Raw genomic sequence first — 15,884 nt, 5'->3', positions numbered from 1 at the left:
GTGGGGAATCAAACCTGGTTCTCCCAGATAAGAGTCTGCACACTTAACCACTACACCAAACTGGCTCTCCCGTGAAATGAGCAGCTGAAATGCAAAAACGAAATTTGTGTAGAGACCCGCCCTTAGATCCAAGGAAGGAGGCACAATCCATAATTTGTGGAACACGACAGGCAAAAAACCAGGGCAGTACAAGAAAGGATCGAGTGATTCACGTGCAGGTTGCAAAAGGCTCTAAAATACATAAGAGCACCCTGCTTTGGACCTGAAATCTCACAGGCATAGCAGAGCTCATAACATTTTTTTTAAGTATCTGTTGACTATGAGGCTTACCTGGAAAAAATTATCGACCAGTTAAAGCAGGGGTCCCCATCCCCCAGGTTATGGACCAGTCCCGGTCCGTGGCTGTTAGCAACTGGGCTGTGAGTTGTATAATTATTTCATTATATATTACCATGCAATAATAATAAGACGACAACTGGAGAGCCAGTTTGGTGTAGTGGTTAAGTGTGCGGACTCTTATCTGGGAGAACCGGGTTTGATTCCCCACTCCTCCACTTGCACCTGCTAGCATGGCCTTGGGTCAGCCATCGCTCTGGCAGAGGTTGTCCTTGAAAGGGCAGCTGCTGGGAGAGCCCTCTCCAGCCCCACCCACCTCACAGGGTGTCTGTTGTGGGGGAGGAAGGGAAAGGAGATTGTGAGCCACTCTGAGACTCTTCGGAGTGGAGGGCGGGATGTAAATCCAACATGTTGTGGGGGAGGAAGGGAAAGGAGATTGTGAGCCGCTCTGAGACTCTTCGGAGTGGAGGGCAGGATATAAATCCAATATGTTGTGGGGGAGGAAGGGAAAGGAGATTGTGAGCCGCTCTGAGACTCTTCGGAGTGGAGGGCGGGATATAAATCCAATATGTTGTGGGGGAGGAAGGGAAAGGAGATTGTGAGCCGCTCTGAGACTCTTCGGAGTGGAGGGCAGGATATAAATCCAATATCATCATCATTATCATCATTGGATTTATATCCTACCCTCTACTCCTAATCTCAGAGTGGCTCACAATCTCCTTTATCTTCCATTCCCACAACAGACACTCTGTGAGATGGGTGAGGCTGAGAGAGGTCTTACAGCAGCTGCCCTTTCCAGGACAACTCCTGCAAGAGCTATGGCTGACCCGAGGCCATATCAAACCCGGTTCTCCCAGATAAGAGTCTGCACACTTCACCACCACACCAAAATAAAGTGCACAATTGTATCATCCCAAAACCATCGCCTCCCTCCCGCTGGTCTGTGGGAAAAATTGTCTTCCACAAAACGGGTCCCTGGTGCCAAAAAGGTTGGGGACCTCTGAATTAAAGCATCTGAACAATTGTTAAGGGCATCTCGACAGAAGTGGTTGTTAAGTCACCAACCAAGGGGGTTATGAAACTGCGCTACAATGGCTGAGTCCCAAAACAAATTAAAAAAAAGGGGGTGGGGGAGAAAGGGAAAATCAGGAAAAGAAAGAAAAAGAAAAAAAGGGGGGGGGGGATCAGTGGAATGTGTGTGGCTTGGAGGAGGCTCCGGCCCAAGAGCCCATTATCAAAAGGAACACCTGCTCTTCTGAGGGGAGTGTGACCCCCCCCACAAGATGGGAATTTCCAGGGGTGGGCTTCTAGCAGGAGCTCCTTTGCATATTAGGCCACCCCTCCCCCCGATGTAGCGGATCCTCCAGGACCTTACAAAAAAGAGCCTTGTAAGCTCTTGGAGGATTGACTACATCAGGAGGTGTGGCCTGATATGCAAAGGAGCTCCTGCTAGAATGCCACCCCTGGGACTTTCCATCGTTTCAACGGATGGTGGGAGGAGGAACAGCCTGCTCTAAGCAAGGTCTGCCAACTCCGGACTCAGCAGCAGTTTCATCAGAGGGCTGCTGACTCTCGCTTCAGGGACAGGAGTGCCGCATCCAGTTGAGAAGAGCGGCAAAAGTGGAGCCGGATGGCCTGAGGGACATCCCTCATCAGCTGCTGCAGGCCTCTCCTTCCCAGGACAATAGAAAGCCTCCCAGACAGCACTTGCAGCCACAGAAGCAGTCGCACAGAGCCACCGTGTGGATTTTTCAGGCAAGGGAAGAACAGAACCACGACAACACTGTGCGCCCTAACCAACTAGGGTTGCCAATCCCCAGGTGGGGGCAGGGGATCCCCCCGTTTGGAGACCCTCCCCCCGCTTCAGGGTCGTCAGAAAGCGGGGGGAGGGGAGGGAAATGTCTGCTGGGAACTCTATTATTCCCTATGGAGATTTATTCCCATAAAAAATCATGGAGAATTGACCTGCGGGTATCTGGGGCTCTGGGGGTGCTGTTTTTTGGGTAGAGGCACCAAATGTTCAGTATAGCATCTAGTGCCTCTCCCCAAAATACCCCCCCAAGTTTCAAAAAGATTGGACCAGGGGGTCCAATTCTATGAGCCCCAAAAGAAGGTGCCCCTATCCTTCATTATTTCCTATGGAAGGAAGGCATTGAAAAATTGTGCCGTCCCTTTAATTGTGATGGCCGGAACTCCCTTTGGAGTTCGATTATGCTTGTCACAGCCTTGATCTTGGCTCCACCCCTAATGTCTCCTGGCTCCACCCCCAAAGTCTTCTGGCTCCACCCCCAAAGTCCCCAGATATTTCTTGAATTGGACTTGGCAACCCTATAACCAACCCTCCCCCCAAAGTCCTTCTAGAATAGGGGTCCCCCACACAGTGCTCTACTGATATATTTCTGGTGGCTGCCAAGTATATGTTTAGAAAGTGGGTGGGGCTCGTGCCCAGCAAGGCTTCTGATTGTCCATTGGAGACTTGATTGGCTGCACAGATTTTTTTTTTTTATGTCGCTTTAGCATAAGGTTGCTAAGTTCCTCTATTGCTGCAGCAGGAGACTTGTTCCTCATGCATGCGAAGCGCATGTGAAGCGATGATGTCACCTGGAAGTGATGTCATCATGCCAGGAATGCTACGCTGGGGATGCTCTAGGACTCTCAATAAAACTCTATGGCAGCATAGAGTTTTATCATGATTCCTAGAGCGTCACATCAGAAACGCTCTAGGATTCATGGTAAAACTCTACGGTCTTATAGAGTTTCTAGCGCGAGTCCTAGAGCGTCCCCAGTGCAATGTCACTGGTGTGATGTCGTCACTTCTGGGCCCCTTCCAACGCACAGGAATGCAGTTCCGGCCGGCATGGTGTCAAGGGTGTGGCCTAATATGCAAATGAGTCCCTGCTGGGCTTTTTCTACAAAAAAGTCCTGACTGTACCAGTTAACCCAACAGACAGAACCACACAGAGACAACATGAGAGAGAAAGACAGGCACACACCCCAGAACTTGAAATGCCATTTTCTGTAGAGCTGCTTTGAAATTGAGTCCTTTCTTTGCAGTTCTGAATATTGTCAAGCCTCAAAGATGCTGAGGTGACACTTCATCCGAAGATCTTTGTCAGAACGTTCTGCTTTGCTTTAGGAATGTTGAGTTAATGTTCTGGGAATGCTCAGGGGCTACGCTCAAACTGCCCTAACAACAGGTAGTCCAGTGAAAAGAAGGAGCCAGAGCTCCCCCCGCCCCCACTTTTCAATCCCTACTGGCTTCCAAGCTGCTGTGTTCCACGGCTGTGAAGAAACAGGACTCCGGCTTGAGGACATATTCAACAACAACCATCAGCCTCAAAGTGACAAAAACGTGGAGAGCCCATTTGGTGCAGTGGTTAAGTGTGCGGACTCTTATCTGGGAGAACCGGGTTTGATTCCCTACTCCTCCACTTGCACCTGCTAGCATGGCCTTAGGTCAGCCATAGCTCTGGCAGAGGTTGTCCTTGAAAGGGCAGCTGCTGTGAGAGCCCTCTCCAGCCCCACCCACCCCACAGGGTGTCTGTTGTGGGGGAGGAAGGGAAAGGAGATTGTGAGCCTCTCTGAGCCTCTTCGGAGTGGAGGGCGGGATATAAATCCAATATCTTCATCTACCTCACAGGGTGTCTGTTGTGGGGGAGGAAGGGAAAGGAGATTGTGGGCCGCTCTGAGACTCTTCGGAGTGGAGGGCGGGATATAAATCCAATATCTTCATCTACCTCACAGGGTGTCTGTTGTGAGGGGGGGAAGGGAAAGGAGATTGTGAGCCGCTCTGAGACTCTTCAGAGTAGAGGGCGGGATATAAATCCAATATCTTCATCTACCTCACAGGGTGTCTGTTGTGGGGGAGGAAGGGAAAGGAGATTGTGAGCCGCTCTGAGACTCTTCAGGGTGGAGGGCAGGATATAAATCCAATATCTTCATCTACCTCACAGGGTGTCTGTTGTGGGGGAGGAAGGGAAAGGAGATTGTGGGCCGCTCTGAGACTCTTCGGAGTGGAGGGCGGGATATAAATCCAATATCTTCATCTACCTCACAGGGTGTCTGTTGTGGGGGAGGAAGGGAAAGGAGATTGTGGGCCGCTCTGAGACTCTTCAGAGTAGAGGGCGGGATATAAATCCAATATCTTCATCTACCTCACAGGGTGTCTGTTGTGGGGGAGGAAGGGAAAGGAGATTGTGAGCCGCTCTGAGACTCTTCAGGGTGGAGGGCGGGATATAAATCCAATATCTTCATCTACCTCACAGGGTGTCTGTTGTGAGGGGGGGAAGGGAAAGGAGATTGTGAGCCGCTCTGAGACTCTTCGGAGTAGAGGGCGGGATATAAATCCAATATCTTCATCTACCTCACAGGGTGTCTGTTGCGGGGGTGGAAGGTAAAGGAGATTGTGAGCCGCTCTGAGACTCTTCGGAGTGGAGGGCGGGATATAAATCCAATATCTTCATCTACCTCACAGGGTGTCTGTTGTGGGGGAGGAAGGGAAAGGAGATTGTGAGCCGCTCTGAGACTCTTCGGAGTGGAGGGCGGGATATAAATCCAATATCTTCATCTACCTCACAGGGTGTCTGTTGTGAGGGGGGGAGGTAAAGGAGATTGTGAGCTGCTCTGAGACTCTTCGGAATGGAGGGCGGGATATAAATCCAGTATCTTCATCTACCTCACAGGGTGTCTGTTGTGGGGGAGGAAGGGAAAGGAGATTGTGAACCGCTCTGAGACTCTTCAGGGTGGAGGGCGGGACATAAATCCAATATCATCTTCTTCTTTTCTCACAGAGGGAAAAGAAATTACAGCCAAGCAAACAAAGGAGGCAGATCCTGACATCACACACACACACCGGTGTGAATCCCTCACATTCACTTACATTTTTTAAATAAGAACATACTTTATTAAATCATAAAACATTATAACAATGAAAGGAGAACAGAATGCAATACAGCAACCCCCCCAAAAGATAAATGTATGAATACTGGGGCCCAAGAAGGAACACATTTGTTATAGCCAGAGTGAGTATGGTCCACGATCGTTGAGATTTTCTGCATAATAAATTGATCCCAGATTTTGTCAAACCAGGCTTGTCGGTTTGGAGGTGAAGAAGAATTCCATACGGATGCAATTGTGAGACGTGCAGCGGCTAGCAGGTTCATTTATATTTTTCACAATGGTTCTATTCCCTTCACTGGCTTTCAGTTGTGTAGACTTGTTTGTACAGTGGATGCATATTTTGTGCTTTTATTTGCAACGGACTGTTGTATGCACAATCTATCAGGTTGTGTGATCACTGCAGGACTACGGTTGAAAAACACATGGAAAGAGAAAATGGCACAAAAAGATTCTTAAACGTCAGAGTTTGATAGGCAAGAAGGAGAAATTTAAAAAAGGGATTTTCATATTGAAAGAGGTATTAGAAATATAAAACGGTCTGTAGTCTGATGGTAAAAGCAGGGCAGGGACCTGAAAGCATTTCCAGTACAATCCTTGTCTGACGGTAAATCAGAACAAACAAGAAGATTGGCTAGGGGTGCCTTTTTAATTGAACTTAAGTATATAACTTCGGCGTAAGTCTAGTAATGGAGGGAGGGGGGGTTGAAAATATCATATGGTTTAGAGATAGCAAGGACATAATTAAATATTGTAACCATATGTTATTAATAAAATTGTTTAAAACAAAAAAGAACAAACAAGAAGAAAAAGAAGAAATTAGATTTATATCCCACCCTTCATTCTGAATCTCAGAGTCTCAAAGTGGCTTACAATCTCTTTACTTCCCCCCACCCACAACAGACACCCTAGAATCATAGAATCATAGAGTTGGAAGGACCTCCAGGGTCATCTAGTCCAACCCCCTGCACAATGCAGGAAACTCACAAATTCCTCCCCCTAAGTTCACAGGATCCTCATTGCTTGCAGATGGCCATCTAGCCTCTGTTGAAAAACCTCCAAGAAAGGAGAGCCCACCACGTCCCAAAGAAGCCTGTTCCACTGAGGAATTGCTCTAATGGTCAGGAAGTTCTTCCTAATGTTGAGCCAGAAACTCTTTTGATTTAATTTCATCCCATTGATTCTGGTCCTACCTTCCGGGGCCACAGAAAACAATTCCACACCATCCTCTACAGGACAGCCCTTCAAGTACTTGAAGATGGTGATCATATCACCTCTCAGCCGCCTTCTCTCCAGGCTAAACATGCCCAGCTTCTTCAACCTTTCCTCATAGGACTTGGTCTCCAGACCCCTCACCATCTTCGTCTCCCTCCTCTGGACCCGTTCCAGCTTGTCTATATCCTTCTTAAAATGTGGTGCCCAAAACTGAACACAATACTCCAGCTGAGGTCTTACCAGAGCAGAGAAAAGCGATACCATCACATCACGTGATCTGGACACTAGACTTCTGTTGATACAGCCCAAAATTGCATTTGCTTTTTTAGCCACCGCATCACACTGTTAACTGTCAGGCAATGTGTCATTGAAGTTATTGATGCTTTCTGATAATGTTTATTTCATGCTTACTAACTCCATAGCTGAATAAAATACTAGGCCACTAATATCTGTGCCCTGCAAGAGAAGGAGGAGGGGTGGGAATGAAAGTCGCTAAAACTCCAAAGGCCAGTAAAGCCTTTGAAGTGCAGAGCACCAAGCTCGCCTCTCTGGCGCCTCCCAAGCGAAGCAAGGACATCACCGGGGGGAGAGTGGAGCCATCACCGGTAACAGATAAGCAGGCGTGTGAAGGAGTTACTTGCAGGGCCGACTGTAGTTTTATTATGAGAAATAGTTTAAAGCCCAAGACTTGGAAGTGTATTCATAAATGCCAATGGTTTCCACTGTCCGTTATCAGTTTCAATGAATCCATGTAGAGAGTAACATTGTTGTAATCAATAAATGAAACTTAGTTTTGAACAAAGACAAGTCTGATCATTTTGAAACTTCAATGAACCCTTTGCTGACATTCTGCTCCCCCTTGAATAGTACTTGGCTGCTCACCTTCTTGACTCTCCGGGGCTCGAGGATGTGCCACGCCGGAGTCCCCGGTATTTCAGTAGGCTCAGAGGGGTCTTGGTTGCTGGGTGCTTTTACCTGTCGGTCACTTCCGGGTTCCTGTCCTGCATCTCGACCTGTGTTATTAGTGACAGGCTGCTTCGGCGGGCCGCCGCACTGTCCCCCTGGGTCCCACAACGATGGGACCAATGCCACAGGGACGGGCTCGAAACACTCTATAACCCCTCAAAAGAACAGCAGTCTAGCTCGCTTCCCCCGAGCCCTGCCGCCATAAGCCTCAAGGGGGCTCATTTTGCGGCATCTCCCGGCGGGAGGGTGGCACCCGCACGGGACACATATCAAATGAAAGAGGGGGCGCAGGGCTATCAGAAACAGCTGACGGAGGGAGTCGGGAGCCCACCCCACTGGGGGATCCACACGCCGAAAGTGATGAAGGTGGCGCAGATAGAGCCAACAGAGCAAACGGGGGTGGAGCAGAGGGAGGATGACTTAGCTTACCCCCATCAACAAACGCAGTATGGCACGGGGACCTTAACGAGCACCAAAGCGCCGCTCGCGAATCTCCCAGAGGTGATGGGAGGCCCGGGAGCGATTCAAGGCCGATGCAAAGATGGAGCCAGGCAGACGCGGGGGGGGGGGGGGGAGTCCGAAAAATACGGTAGTTTAATGTAGAAGACTCTTCTGTTGGTGGAAGGAGTTTTTTCTCTAGTGGAAATTTCCTCCCTTGATAGAAAGGTATCTTTGGATCCAGTTCATGGTGAGCAAGAAGAAACCTAATACATTAGTTTCTAAAATAACAGTAGCATTTGCAGGAGACTGGAGAATTTGGGTCCCACATTATAAATGGGCAAGTATCTAGCCTTCACTGGTATTTTAGAGGTCAAAAAACAAGATGTGTACAGTGTCTCTGCTCTAGTGCCCTCCTACAGTGTACCACTTTCCCACCATCTAAAGCAGAGATGCTTCTAATATAGGTTTAAAGATTAAGGGACATCTTATGGAATAGTCAGTAGATGGGGGAATTTTTACATCAATACCACCTTTGCAAATGGTCCCTTAGCTGCATTCATACATAACAGCAAAGCATGGTTGACTCTGTCCTTGAGGAACAGCTCTCCTTTTATTCCAAATGACAGTCAGGATTTCTGTAATTCTGCTTCACTACACTGTACTAATAGTGTAGGCATAACTCTCTTGGAGAACTTCCCCTGGAATCTCACTGGAATCTGACTGGCTTCTCAGCGTGGAACCCGTTCTCTCTAGTCTTCTCACTTTGAAAAAAGTAAAAAAAGAGTTTTATTTAACTTTATTTCCCCCTTTCCCTCTCTATAAATAATCTTGGTGTTTCCGGCGGTGATATTTGGGGGATTTTTGGGGACGACACAGGAAGTGCTGTGAAGTCACTTCCTGTTTCCGGCAGTTGCATTTGGGGGAAATGATGTCATTTGGGGGAAATGATGTCACAGGAAGTGATGTCACTTCCTGCCTCCGGCACGTGGCGCAGGAGGAAATGATGTCACAGGAAGTGATGTCACTTCCTGTTCCCGGCAGTGGCATGATACCACCGGAAGTGCTGTCACAGAAAGTGATGTCACTTCCTGTTTCCGGCAGCGTGCGCGCTGTGCGCGCGCACACACACAATCATTCCCCCCTCAAGGTGTCCCTGGCTGGCCTGCAGATCTTATGGCCACCCTAGCTTCTAGTGTCCTGGCCCCACTGGTGGACCTTCTGATGGCATCTGGGTTTTTTGGCCACTGTGTGACACAGAGTGTTGGACTGGATGGGCCATTGGCCTGATCCAACAGGGCTTCTCTTATGTTCTTCTGTGACATAGAGTGTTGGACTGGAGGGGCCACTGGCCTGATCCAACAGGGCTTCTCTTATGTTCTTATGTAACACAGAGTGTTGGACTGGAGGGGCCACTGGCCTGATCCAACAGGGCTTCTCTTATGTTCTTATGTGACACAGAGTGTTGGACTGGAGGGTCCATTGGCCTGATCCAACAGTGGCCCATCCAGTCCAACATTCTGTGTCACATAAGAATATAAGAGAAGCCCTGTTGGATCAGGCCAGTGGCCCCTCCCGTCCAATACTCTGTGTCACATAAGAACAGAAGAGAAGCCCTGTTGGATCAGGTCAGTGGCCCCTCCAGTCCAACACTCTGTGTCACATAAGAGAAACCCTGTTGGATCAGTCCAGTGGCCCATCCAGTCCAACACACTGTGTCACATAAGAACATAAGAGAAACCCTGTTGGATCAGTCCAGTGGCCCATCCAGTTCAACACTCTGTGTCACATAAGAACATAAGAGAAACCCTGTTGGATCAGGCCAATGGCCCCTCCAGTCCAATACTCTGTGTCACATAAGAACATAAGAGAAGCCCTGTTGGATCAGTCCAGTGGCCCATCCAGTCCGACACTCTGTGTCACATAAGAACATATGTGGAGAAACGCCATCTTAGTCAATGTTGGTGCTTCATTGTGAGGGATCATTAAACTCCTAAGCAGGCTTTGGCCTAGCCACCTCCAGCCCCTCCTCCCTTCCAGAGCCAAACCAACAACTCTAGGGGGAAAGTCTCCTAGAGAGGCAGGAAGTTCTTTTGTTCTTTGTATTGGAGTTAGCAGGAAGAGAAGGCAGTTTTGCAACTGGCGCTCAAGGGAGCATGTGGTGAGCATGGGGGCTCCTGCCTGTGAGGCGCCCAGGCAGTCAGACCAAGTAAGTCATCCCCAAGGCGGGGCAAGTTTAGACCAGGGACAGTACGATGCGTTTATAACACCTTTCCTTTGTCATGCTGTTTGCTGTGCGGGTGCTGTGCTGTGCTAACTTTTTATATGCAACTGTTTTTGTTTTGTTTTTCTTTCCCTTTCTTTGTTTTGAATGCTGGCAGTCAAACTCTGTACCACATAGATCCCCAACCGCCTTAGACCACGCTGCTTTATAAGGGGGGCCCCGGGGAAGGGGGAAGGCATGCAGTTGGATAAGGTGCCAATCCTCCAGGGGTGCCCCAAAGAAGTGCTGAGGTCTCTGTGAAACCCAAGTACAGGGTGGCAGAAGACCTTGAGGCCTGGCCTCATAGCTGGAGAGGGGGATTGGGAGTCCTGTTCCTCTCGATCTGAACCCCTAGAGTGAGCAGGTGGTGGCAGCGAGCCCAAGGGGCAGGAGGAGAAATAGCTCCCTCCAGGAGTTGGCGACTCAATAGGGAGTTGACGGGACCGGGTCTGAAGGCAGAATCGGGCCGGTTCCGTCACAACATAAGAGAAGCCATGTTGGATCAGGCCAGTGGCCCCTCCAGTCCAACACTCTGTGTCACATAAGAACATAAGAGAAGCCCTGTTGGATCAGGCCAATCGCCCTTCCAGTCCAACGCTCTGTGTCACGTAAGAACATAAGAGAAGCCCTGTTGGATCAGGCCAATGGCCCCTCCAGTCCAACGCTCTGTGTCACGTAAGAACATAAGAAAAGCCCTGTTGGATCAGGCCAATGGCCCCTCCAGTCCAACTGTCTGTGTCACATGAAAACATAAGAGAAGCCATGTTGGATCAGGCCAGTGGCCCCTCCAGTCCAACACTCTGTGTCACATAAGAACATAAGAGAAGCCCTGTTGGATCAGGCCAGTGGCCCCTCCAGTCCAACACTCTGTGTCACAGAAGAAGCCATATTGGATCACACCAATGGGCCATCCAGTCCAACACTCTGTGTCACACAGTGGCCAAAATTTTTTTTATACACACACACACACACACATATATACACTGTGGCTAATAGCCACTGATGGAGCTCTGCTCCATATTTTTATCTATCCCCCTCTTGAAGCTGGCTATGCTTGTAGCTGCCACCACCACCTCCTGTGGCAGCGAATTCCACGTGTTAATCACCCATTGGGTGAAGAAGTACTTCCTTTATCCGTTCTAGCCCTGCTGCTCAGCAATTTCACTGAATGCCCACGAGTTCTTGTATTGTGAGAAAGGGAGAAAAGTACTTCTTTCTCTACTTTCTTCATCCCATGCATTATCTTGTAAACTTCTATCATGTCATCCCACAGTCGACGTTTCTCCAAGCGGAAGAGCCCCAAGCGTTTTAACCTTTCTTCATAGGGAAAGTGTTCCTACCACTGAATCATTCTAGTTGCCCTTTCCTGGACTTTTCCAATGCTATATCCTTTTTGAGGTGCGGTGACCAGAATTGCACAGAGTATTCCAAATGAGACCGCACCATCGATTTATACAGGGGCATTATGATCCTGGCTGATTTGTCTTCAGTTCCCTTCCTAATAATTCCCAGCATGGTGTTGGCCTTTTTTATTGCAATCGCACACTGTCTTGACATTTTCAGTGAGTTATCTACCATAACCCCAAGATCTCTCTCTTGGTCAGTCTCTGCCAGTTCACACCCCATCAACTTGTATTTTTAACTGAGATTTTTGGCCCAAATCTGCATTACTTTGCACTTGGCCACATTGAACCTCATCTGCCACATTGACGCCCACTCACCCAGCCTCAACAGATCCCTTTGGAGTTCCTCACAATCCTCTCTGGTTCTTACCACCCTGAACAATTTAGTGTCATCTGCAAACTTGGCCACTTCACTGCCTACTCTCAACTCCAAATCACTGATGAACAAGTTAAAGAGCATGGGACCCAGTACCGAGCCCTGCGGCACTCCACTACTTACCGTCCACCACTGAGAAGACTGCCCATTTATACTCACTCTCTGCTTCCTATTAATTAGCCAGTTTTTGATCCACAAGAGGACCTGTCCTTTTACTCCATGACTCTCGAGCTTTCTAAGGAGCCTTTGATGAGGAACTTTATCAAAAGCTTTCTGGAAGTCAAGGTAAACAATATCTATCGGGTCTCCTTTGTCCACATGTTTGTTCACCTCCTCAAAAAAAATGTAACAGGTTAGTGAGGCAAGATCTTCCCTTACAGAACCCATGCTGAGTCTTCCTCAATAACTCGTGTTCATCAATGTGCCTACTCATTCTGTCCTTGATAATGCTTTCTACCAACTTTCCCGGTATTGAAGTCAGACTGACTGGCCTGTAGTTACCCGGATCTCCTCTGGAACCCTTTTTAAAGATGGGGGTGACATTTGCTACCTTCCAGTCCTCAGGAACGGAGGCAGATTTCAATGAAAGATTACATATTTTTGTCAGAAGATCCACAAGTTCAACTTTGAGTTCTTTCAGAACTCTTGGATGTATGCCATCCGGACCTAGTGACTTATTAGTTTTTAATTCGTCTATTAGTTGTAGGACCTCCTCTCTTGTCACCTCAATGTGACTCAGGTCTTTCAACACCCCTTCCAAAATTAGTGGTTCTGGAGCAAGCAAACACTTCTCGACTTCCACAGTGAAGATGGAAGAAAAAAATGCATTCAGCTTCTCAGTCATTTCCCTATCCTCCTTCAGTCATCCTTTTACCCCTTGGTCATCCAAGGGCCCCACTGCCTCCCTGGCTGGTTTGCTGCTTCTAATATATTTGAAGAAATTTTTGTTGGTCTTTATATTTTTTGCAGTATGCTCCTCATAGTCCCTTTTTGCCTGCCTGATCACAGTCTTGTATTTGATTTGCCACAGCCTGTGTTCCATTTTATTAATCTCAGCGCTTAAAGGAGTCCTTCTTACCTTTTACAGCTTCCATTACTTTGTTAACCACGCAGGCCTTTTCTTATGCCTGTTTGTGCCTTTCCTAACTTGTGGTATATATTTTATCTGAGCTTCTAGGATTGTAGTTTTAAATAGCCTCTAAAGTTCCCCAAGGGTTTTGACCGTATTTACCTTTCCTTTCAGTTTCCTCTTCACATGCCTCCTCATCTCAGAGAATTTACCCCTTTTAAAGTTAAACATGGTTGTGATGGTCTTTTGGGGCAACTCTCTATTTATACAAATGGTGAAATCAATAACGTTATGGTCACTGCTCCCAAGCGGTGCAATCACTTTTACATCTCTCACCAAGTCTTGGGCATTACTTAGGACCAAATCCAGGATCATCCCACCCCTGGTAGGTTCTGAGACCATCTGCTCCACAGCACAGTCATTGAGAGAATCAAGAAACTCAAATCTCTTTCTCTCGACCAGAACACATATTGACCCAATCAATCTGTGGGTAGTTAAAATCACCTATTACAACACAGTTTTTACATTTAGCTGCTATCTTTAATCCTTCCATCATATTATAATCGTCCTCTTATCTTTTGATTTGGTGGGCGATAACAATTAAAGTTAAAGTTAAGTTAAAATTAAGTTAAATTTCCTTTTGGGCCCTCTATTTCAACCCAAAGCATTTCTAGAAGGGAATTTAATTCTCTGACCTCAGTCTTACTGGACGGTATATCCTCTCTGACATACAGAGCCACCCCACCTCCAACCCTTCTCTCCCTATCCTTCCGATATAACTTATATTCAAGGATCACCGTGTCCCACTGATTCTCCTCATTCCACCAAGTTTCTGAAATTCCCACAATGTCTATGTTTTCTCCCAACACTAAGGGCTCTCACAGCAGCTGCTCTTTCAAGGACAACCTCTGCCAGAGCTATGGCTGACCCAAGGCCATTCCAGCAGCTGCAAGTGGAGGAGTGGGGAATCAAACCCGGTTTTCCCAGATAAGAGAGCTATGGCTGACCCAAGGCCATTCCAGCAGCTGCAAGTGGAGGAGTGGGGAATCAAACCTGGTTTTCCCAGATAAGAGAGCTATGGCTGACCCAAGGCCATTCCAGCAGCTGCAAGTGGAGGAGTGGGGAATCAAACCTGGTTCTCCCAGATAAGAGTCCATGCACTTAACCCCTACACCAAACTGGATCTCTATGTGAGTTTTAGCTATGTCTATGTGGGCTTTAGCTGCTTTAAGGTATTTCAGTGATGGGTGCAGAAAAGCGCAATTCGATGCAGGCCAAGAACAGCTCCAGGCTTGCCACAAGGGGGTAGCAGAGTTCTTTGGTGAGCTGATCCGGGTTGTTTCACCGGGGAGGGAAAGAAGAGAGGCAATCCAGAAAATGCTATAAACATTTTATTTTATTTTCTTAGAAAGTATTTCCAGAAAAGAGACAAGAAAATAATCTGGATCATTTATTTATAATAAATATTTAATATTTAATAAAAACCTTTACGTAAATAATATTTAATAATATTTAATAAAATTTTATTAATAATAGTAATAATACTATTTAGTAATAATATGTAATAAAAACCTTTACGTAAGCTTCATGCATCCCCCCCCCCATCTGCTGACACGTGACACACACACATACTCCACTGACTCCCGCCCCACACACCACGTGCCCGGCCACGGCTGGGCTGCGTCCCACGCCCTGCAGCTTGCCTCGCTCGCTCAGGTTTAGGCCACGAGGCGCACAGAAGAGGCTACGGGAGGCTTCCTGCCGCCTTCTTGCCAAACTGCCTCTTGCCCTCCAAGCCTGCCCCCCTGCAAATGTGACAAAACCACACTGCGAGGTGACTCACCGCCAGGAGGAGACACCCCCCCCTCCCCACAAGCTAACAGCCGCTGCCTGGACTTAGCGAGCCGAGGCCCGGCATCAGCCTTAGTGCCTGCCTGGCACAGCGGCTCCAACAGAAGCATCTCCTCCCGCAGGAAACCTGCCTCGGTCTTCTCACGAGGAAGGGAAGGGGCCACGCTCCAGCCCCCACCTCCCTCTTCTCAGCAGCCCGAGCTCCCCGGCCCCCTTCGGAGAAAAGGCCTCTGCGCCCACTGAACGGCGAGATGGGCCGCATCTTCTGCTGAAGCTCGCGGCCCTCGGAGGAGAGGTCCTTTGCAAGGAGCGCACGGCGCGGCTTGCCCCGCGGTAGAGGCCCCTGCACGCTGGAGACGCTCGGCAATCCCAGACCCGTCCCAGACTCCCCTCGGGCCAAAAAGAAGCCCTCCGAGGAAGGCGCTGCCGAGAGGGCTGCTCGAGCTGCCTCCGCCGTCGCTGCAGAGATTCTGGCGTCGCAGGCTTGAGAAGCGCCCCAGCCCCTGGCTGGCTGGCTGGCTGGCTGGCTTCCCCGGCAGGCAGCAGAGGCTTCACTGACGCTCCAAAAAGCACACGGCGAGGGGCTCGAGAACAGATCCGGGCGCTCCAAGGTCGTGGCCACGAGCCAGCCGGGAGGCAGCCGCAGGGCGTCCGGGGGCGGGGAAGAAGCCCGGGGCGGCAGGCAGGCGACTGAACGTTCAAGCCCTCCAACTGGGGCCCCGCCCCGGGGAGAAGCAAGGCTCGGTCCCGCCCACGTCCAGAGGCAGGCTGGCCTCGCTGGGTCACAGGCGAGGCCCGCAGGGAGGACTGCGGCAGGCCGCGGAGCTCTTCCAAGGCGTCGTCCTCGGGCAGGGGCAGCCGGCCGACGTGGGGGGCCAGCAAGCGCGAGGGCACTCTCTGGACGTCGGAGGCAGAGTCCGGGGGGGGTGCTGCAAGCTCAGCACCACGCGCAAGATGTTGCCGATGCTCTTGGCCATTTCTGGGGGGAAGGGGGGACGGGAACGGGAGAAAGGTGCAGAAAACCCCCTACGGTTAGCGACGCAACGAGCACGTCTCTGGGCCCCCCTTTCC

The 15,884-nt window shown here is 49.2% G+C and overlaps 1 protein-coding gene across 1 annotated transcript in view; it reads right to left on the bottom strand.

Moving 5' to 3' along the window:
* Positions 1-14,954: 14,954 nt before the first annotated feature.
* The window catches only part of LOC132567811 (nuclear pore complex protein Nup98-Nup96-like), a 90,139-nt gene continuing 89,209 nt past the window's right edge, over positions 14,955-15,884 (bottom strand). Inside the window, 2 exon segments of the mRNA XM_060233494.1 lie at positions 14,955-15,712; positions 15,715-15,792. Coding sequence (XP_060089477.1) covers positions 14,955-15,712; positions 15,715-15,792 — 836 coding nt within the window.

This window comes from Heteronotia binoei, chromosome 2, assembly GCF_032191835.1.
Source record: "Heteronotia binoei isolate CCM8104 ecotype False Entrance Well chromosome 2, APGP_CSIRO_Hbin_v1, whole genome shotgun sequence".
Lineage (NCBI taxonomy): Eukaryota > Metazoa > Chordata > Lepidosauria > Squamata > Gekkonidae > Heteronotia > Heteronotia binoei.
Note: the sequence above shows the minus strand (reverse complement) of the source record. Positions and strands in the feature narration are given on the sequence as shown.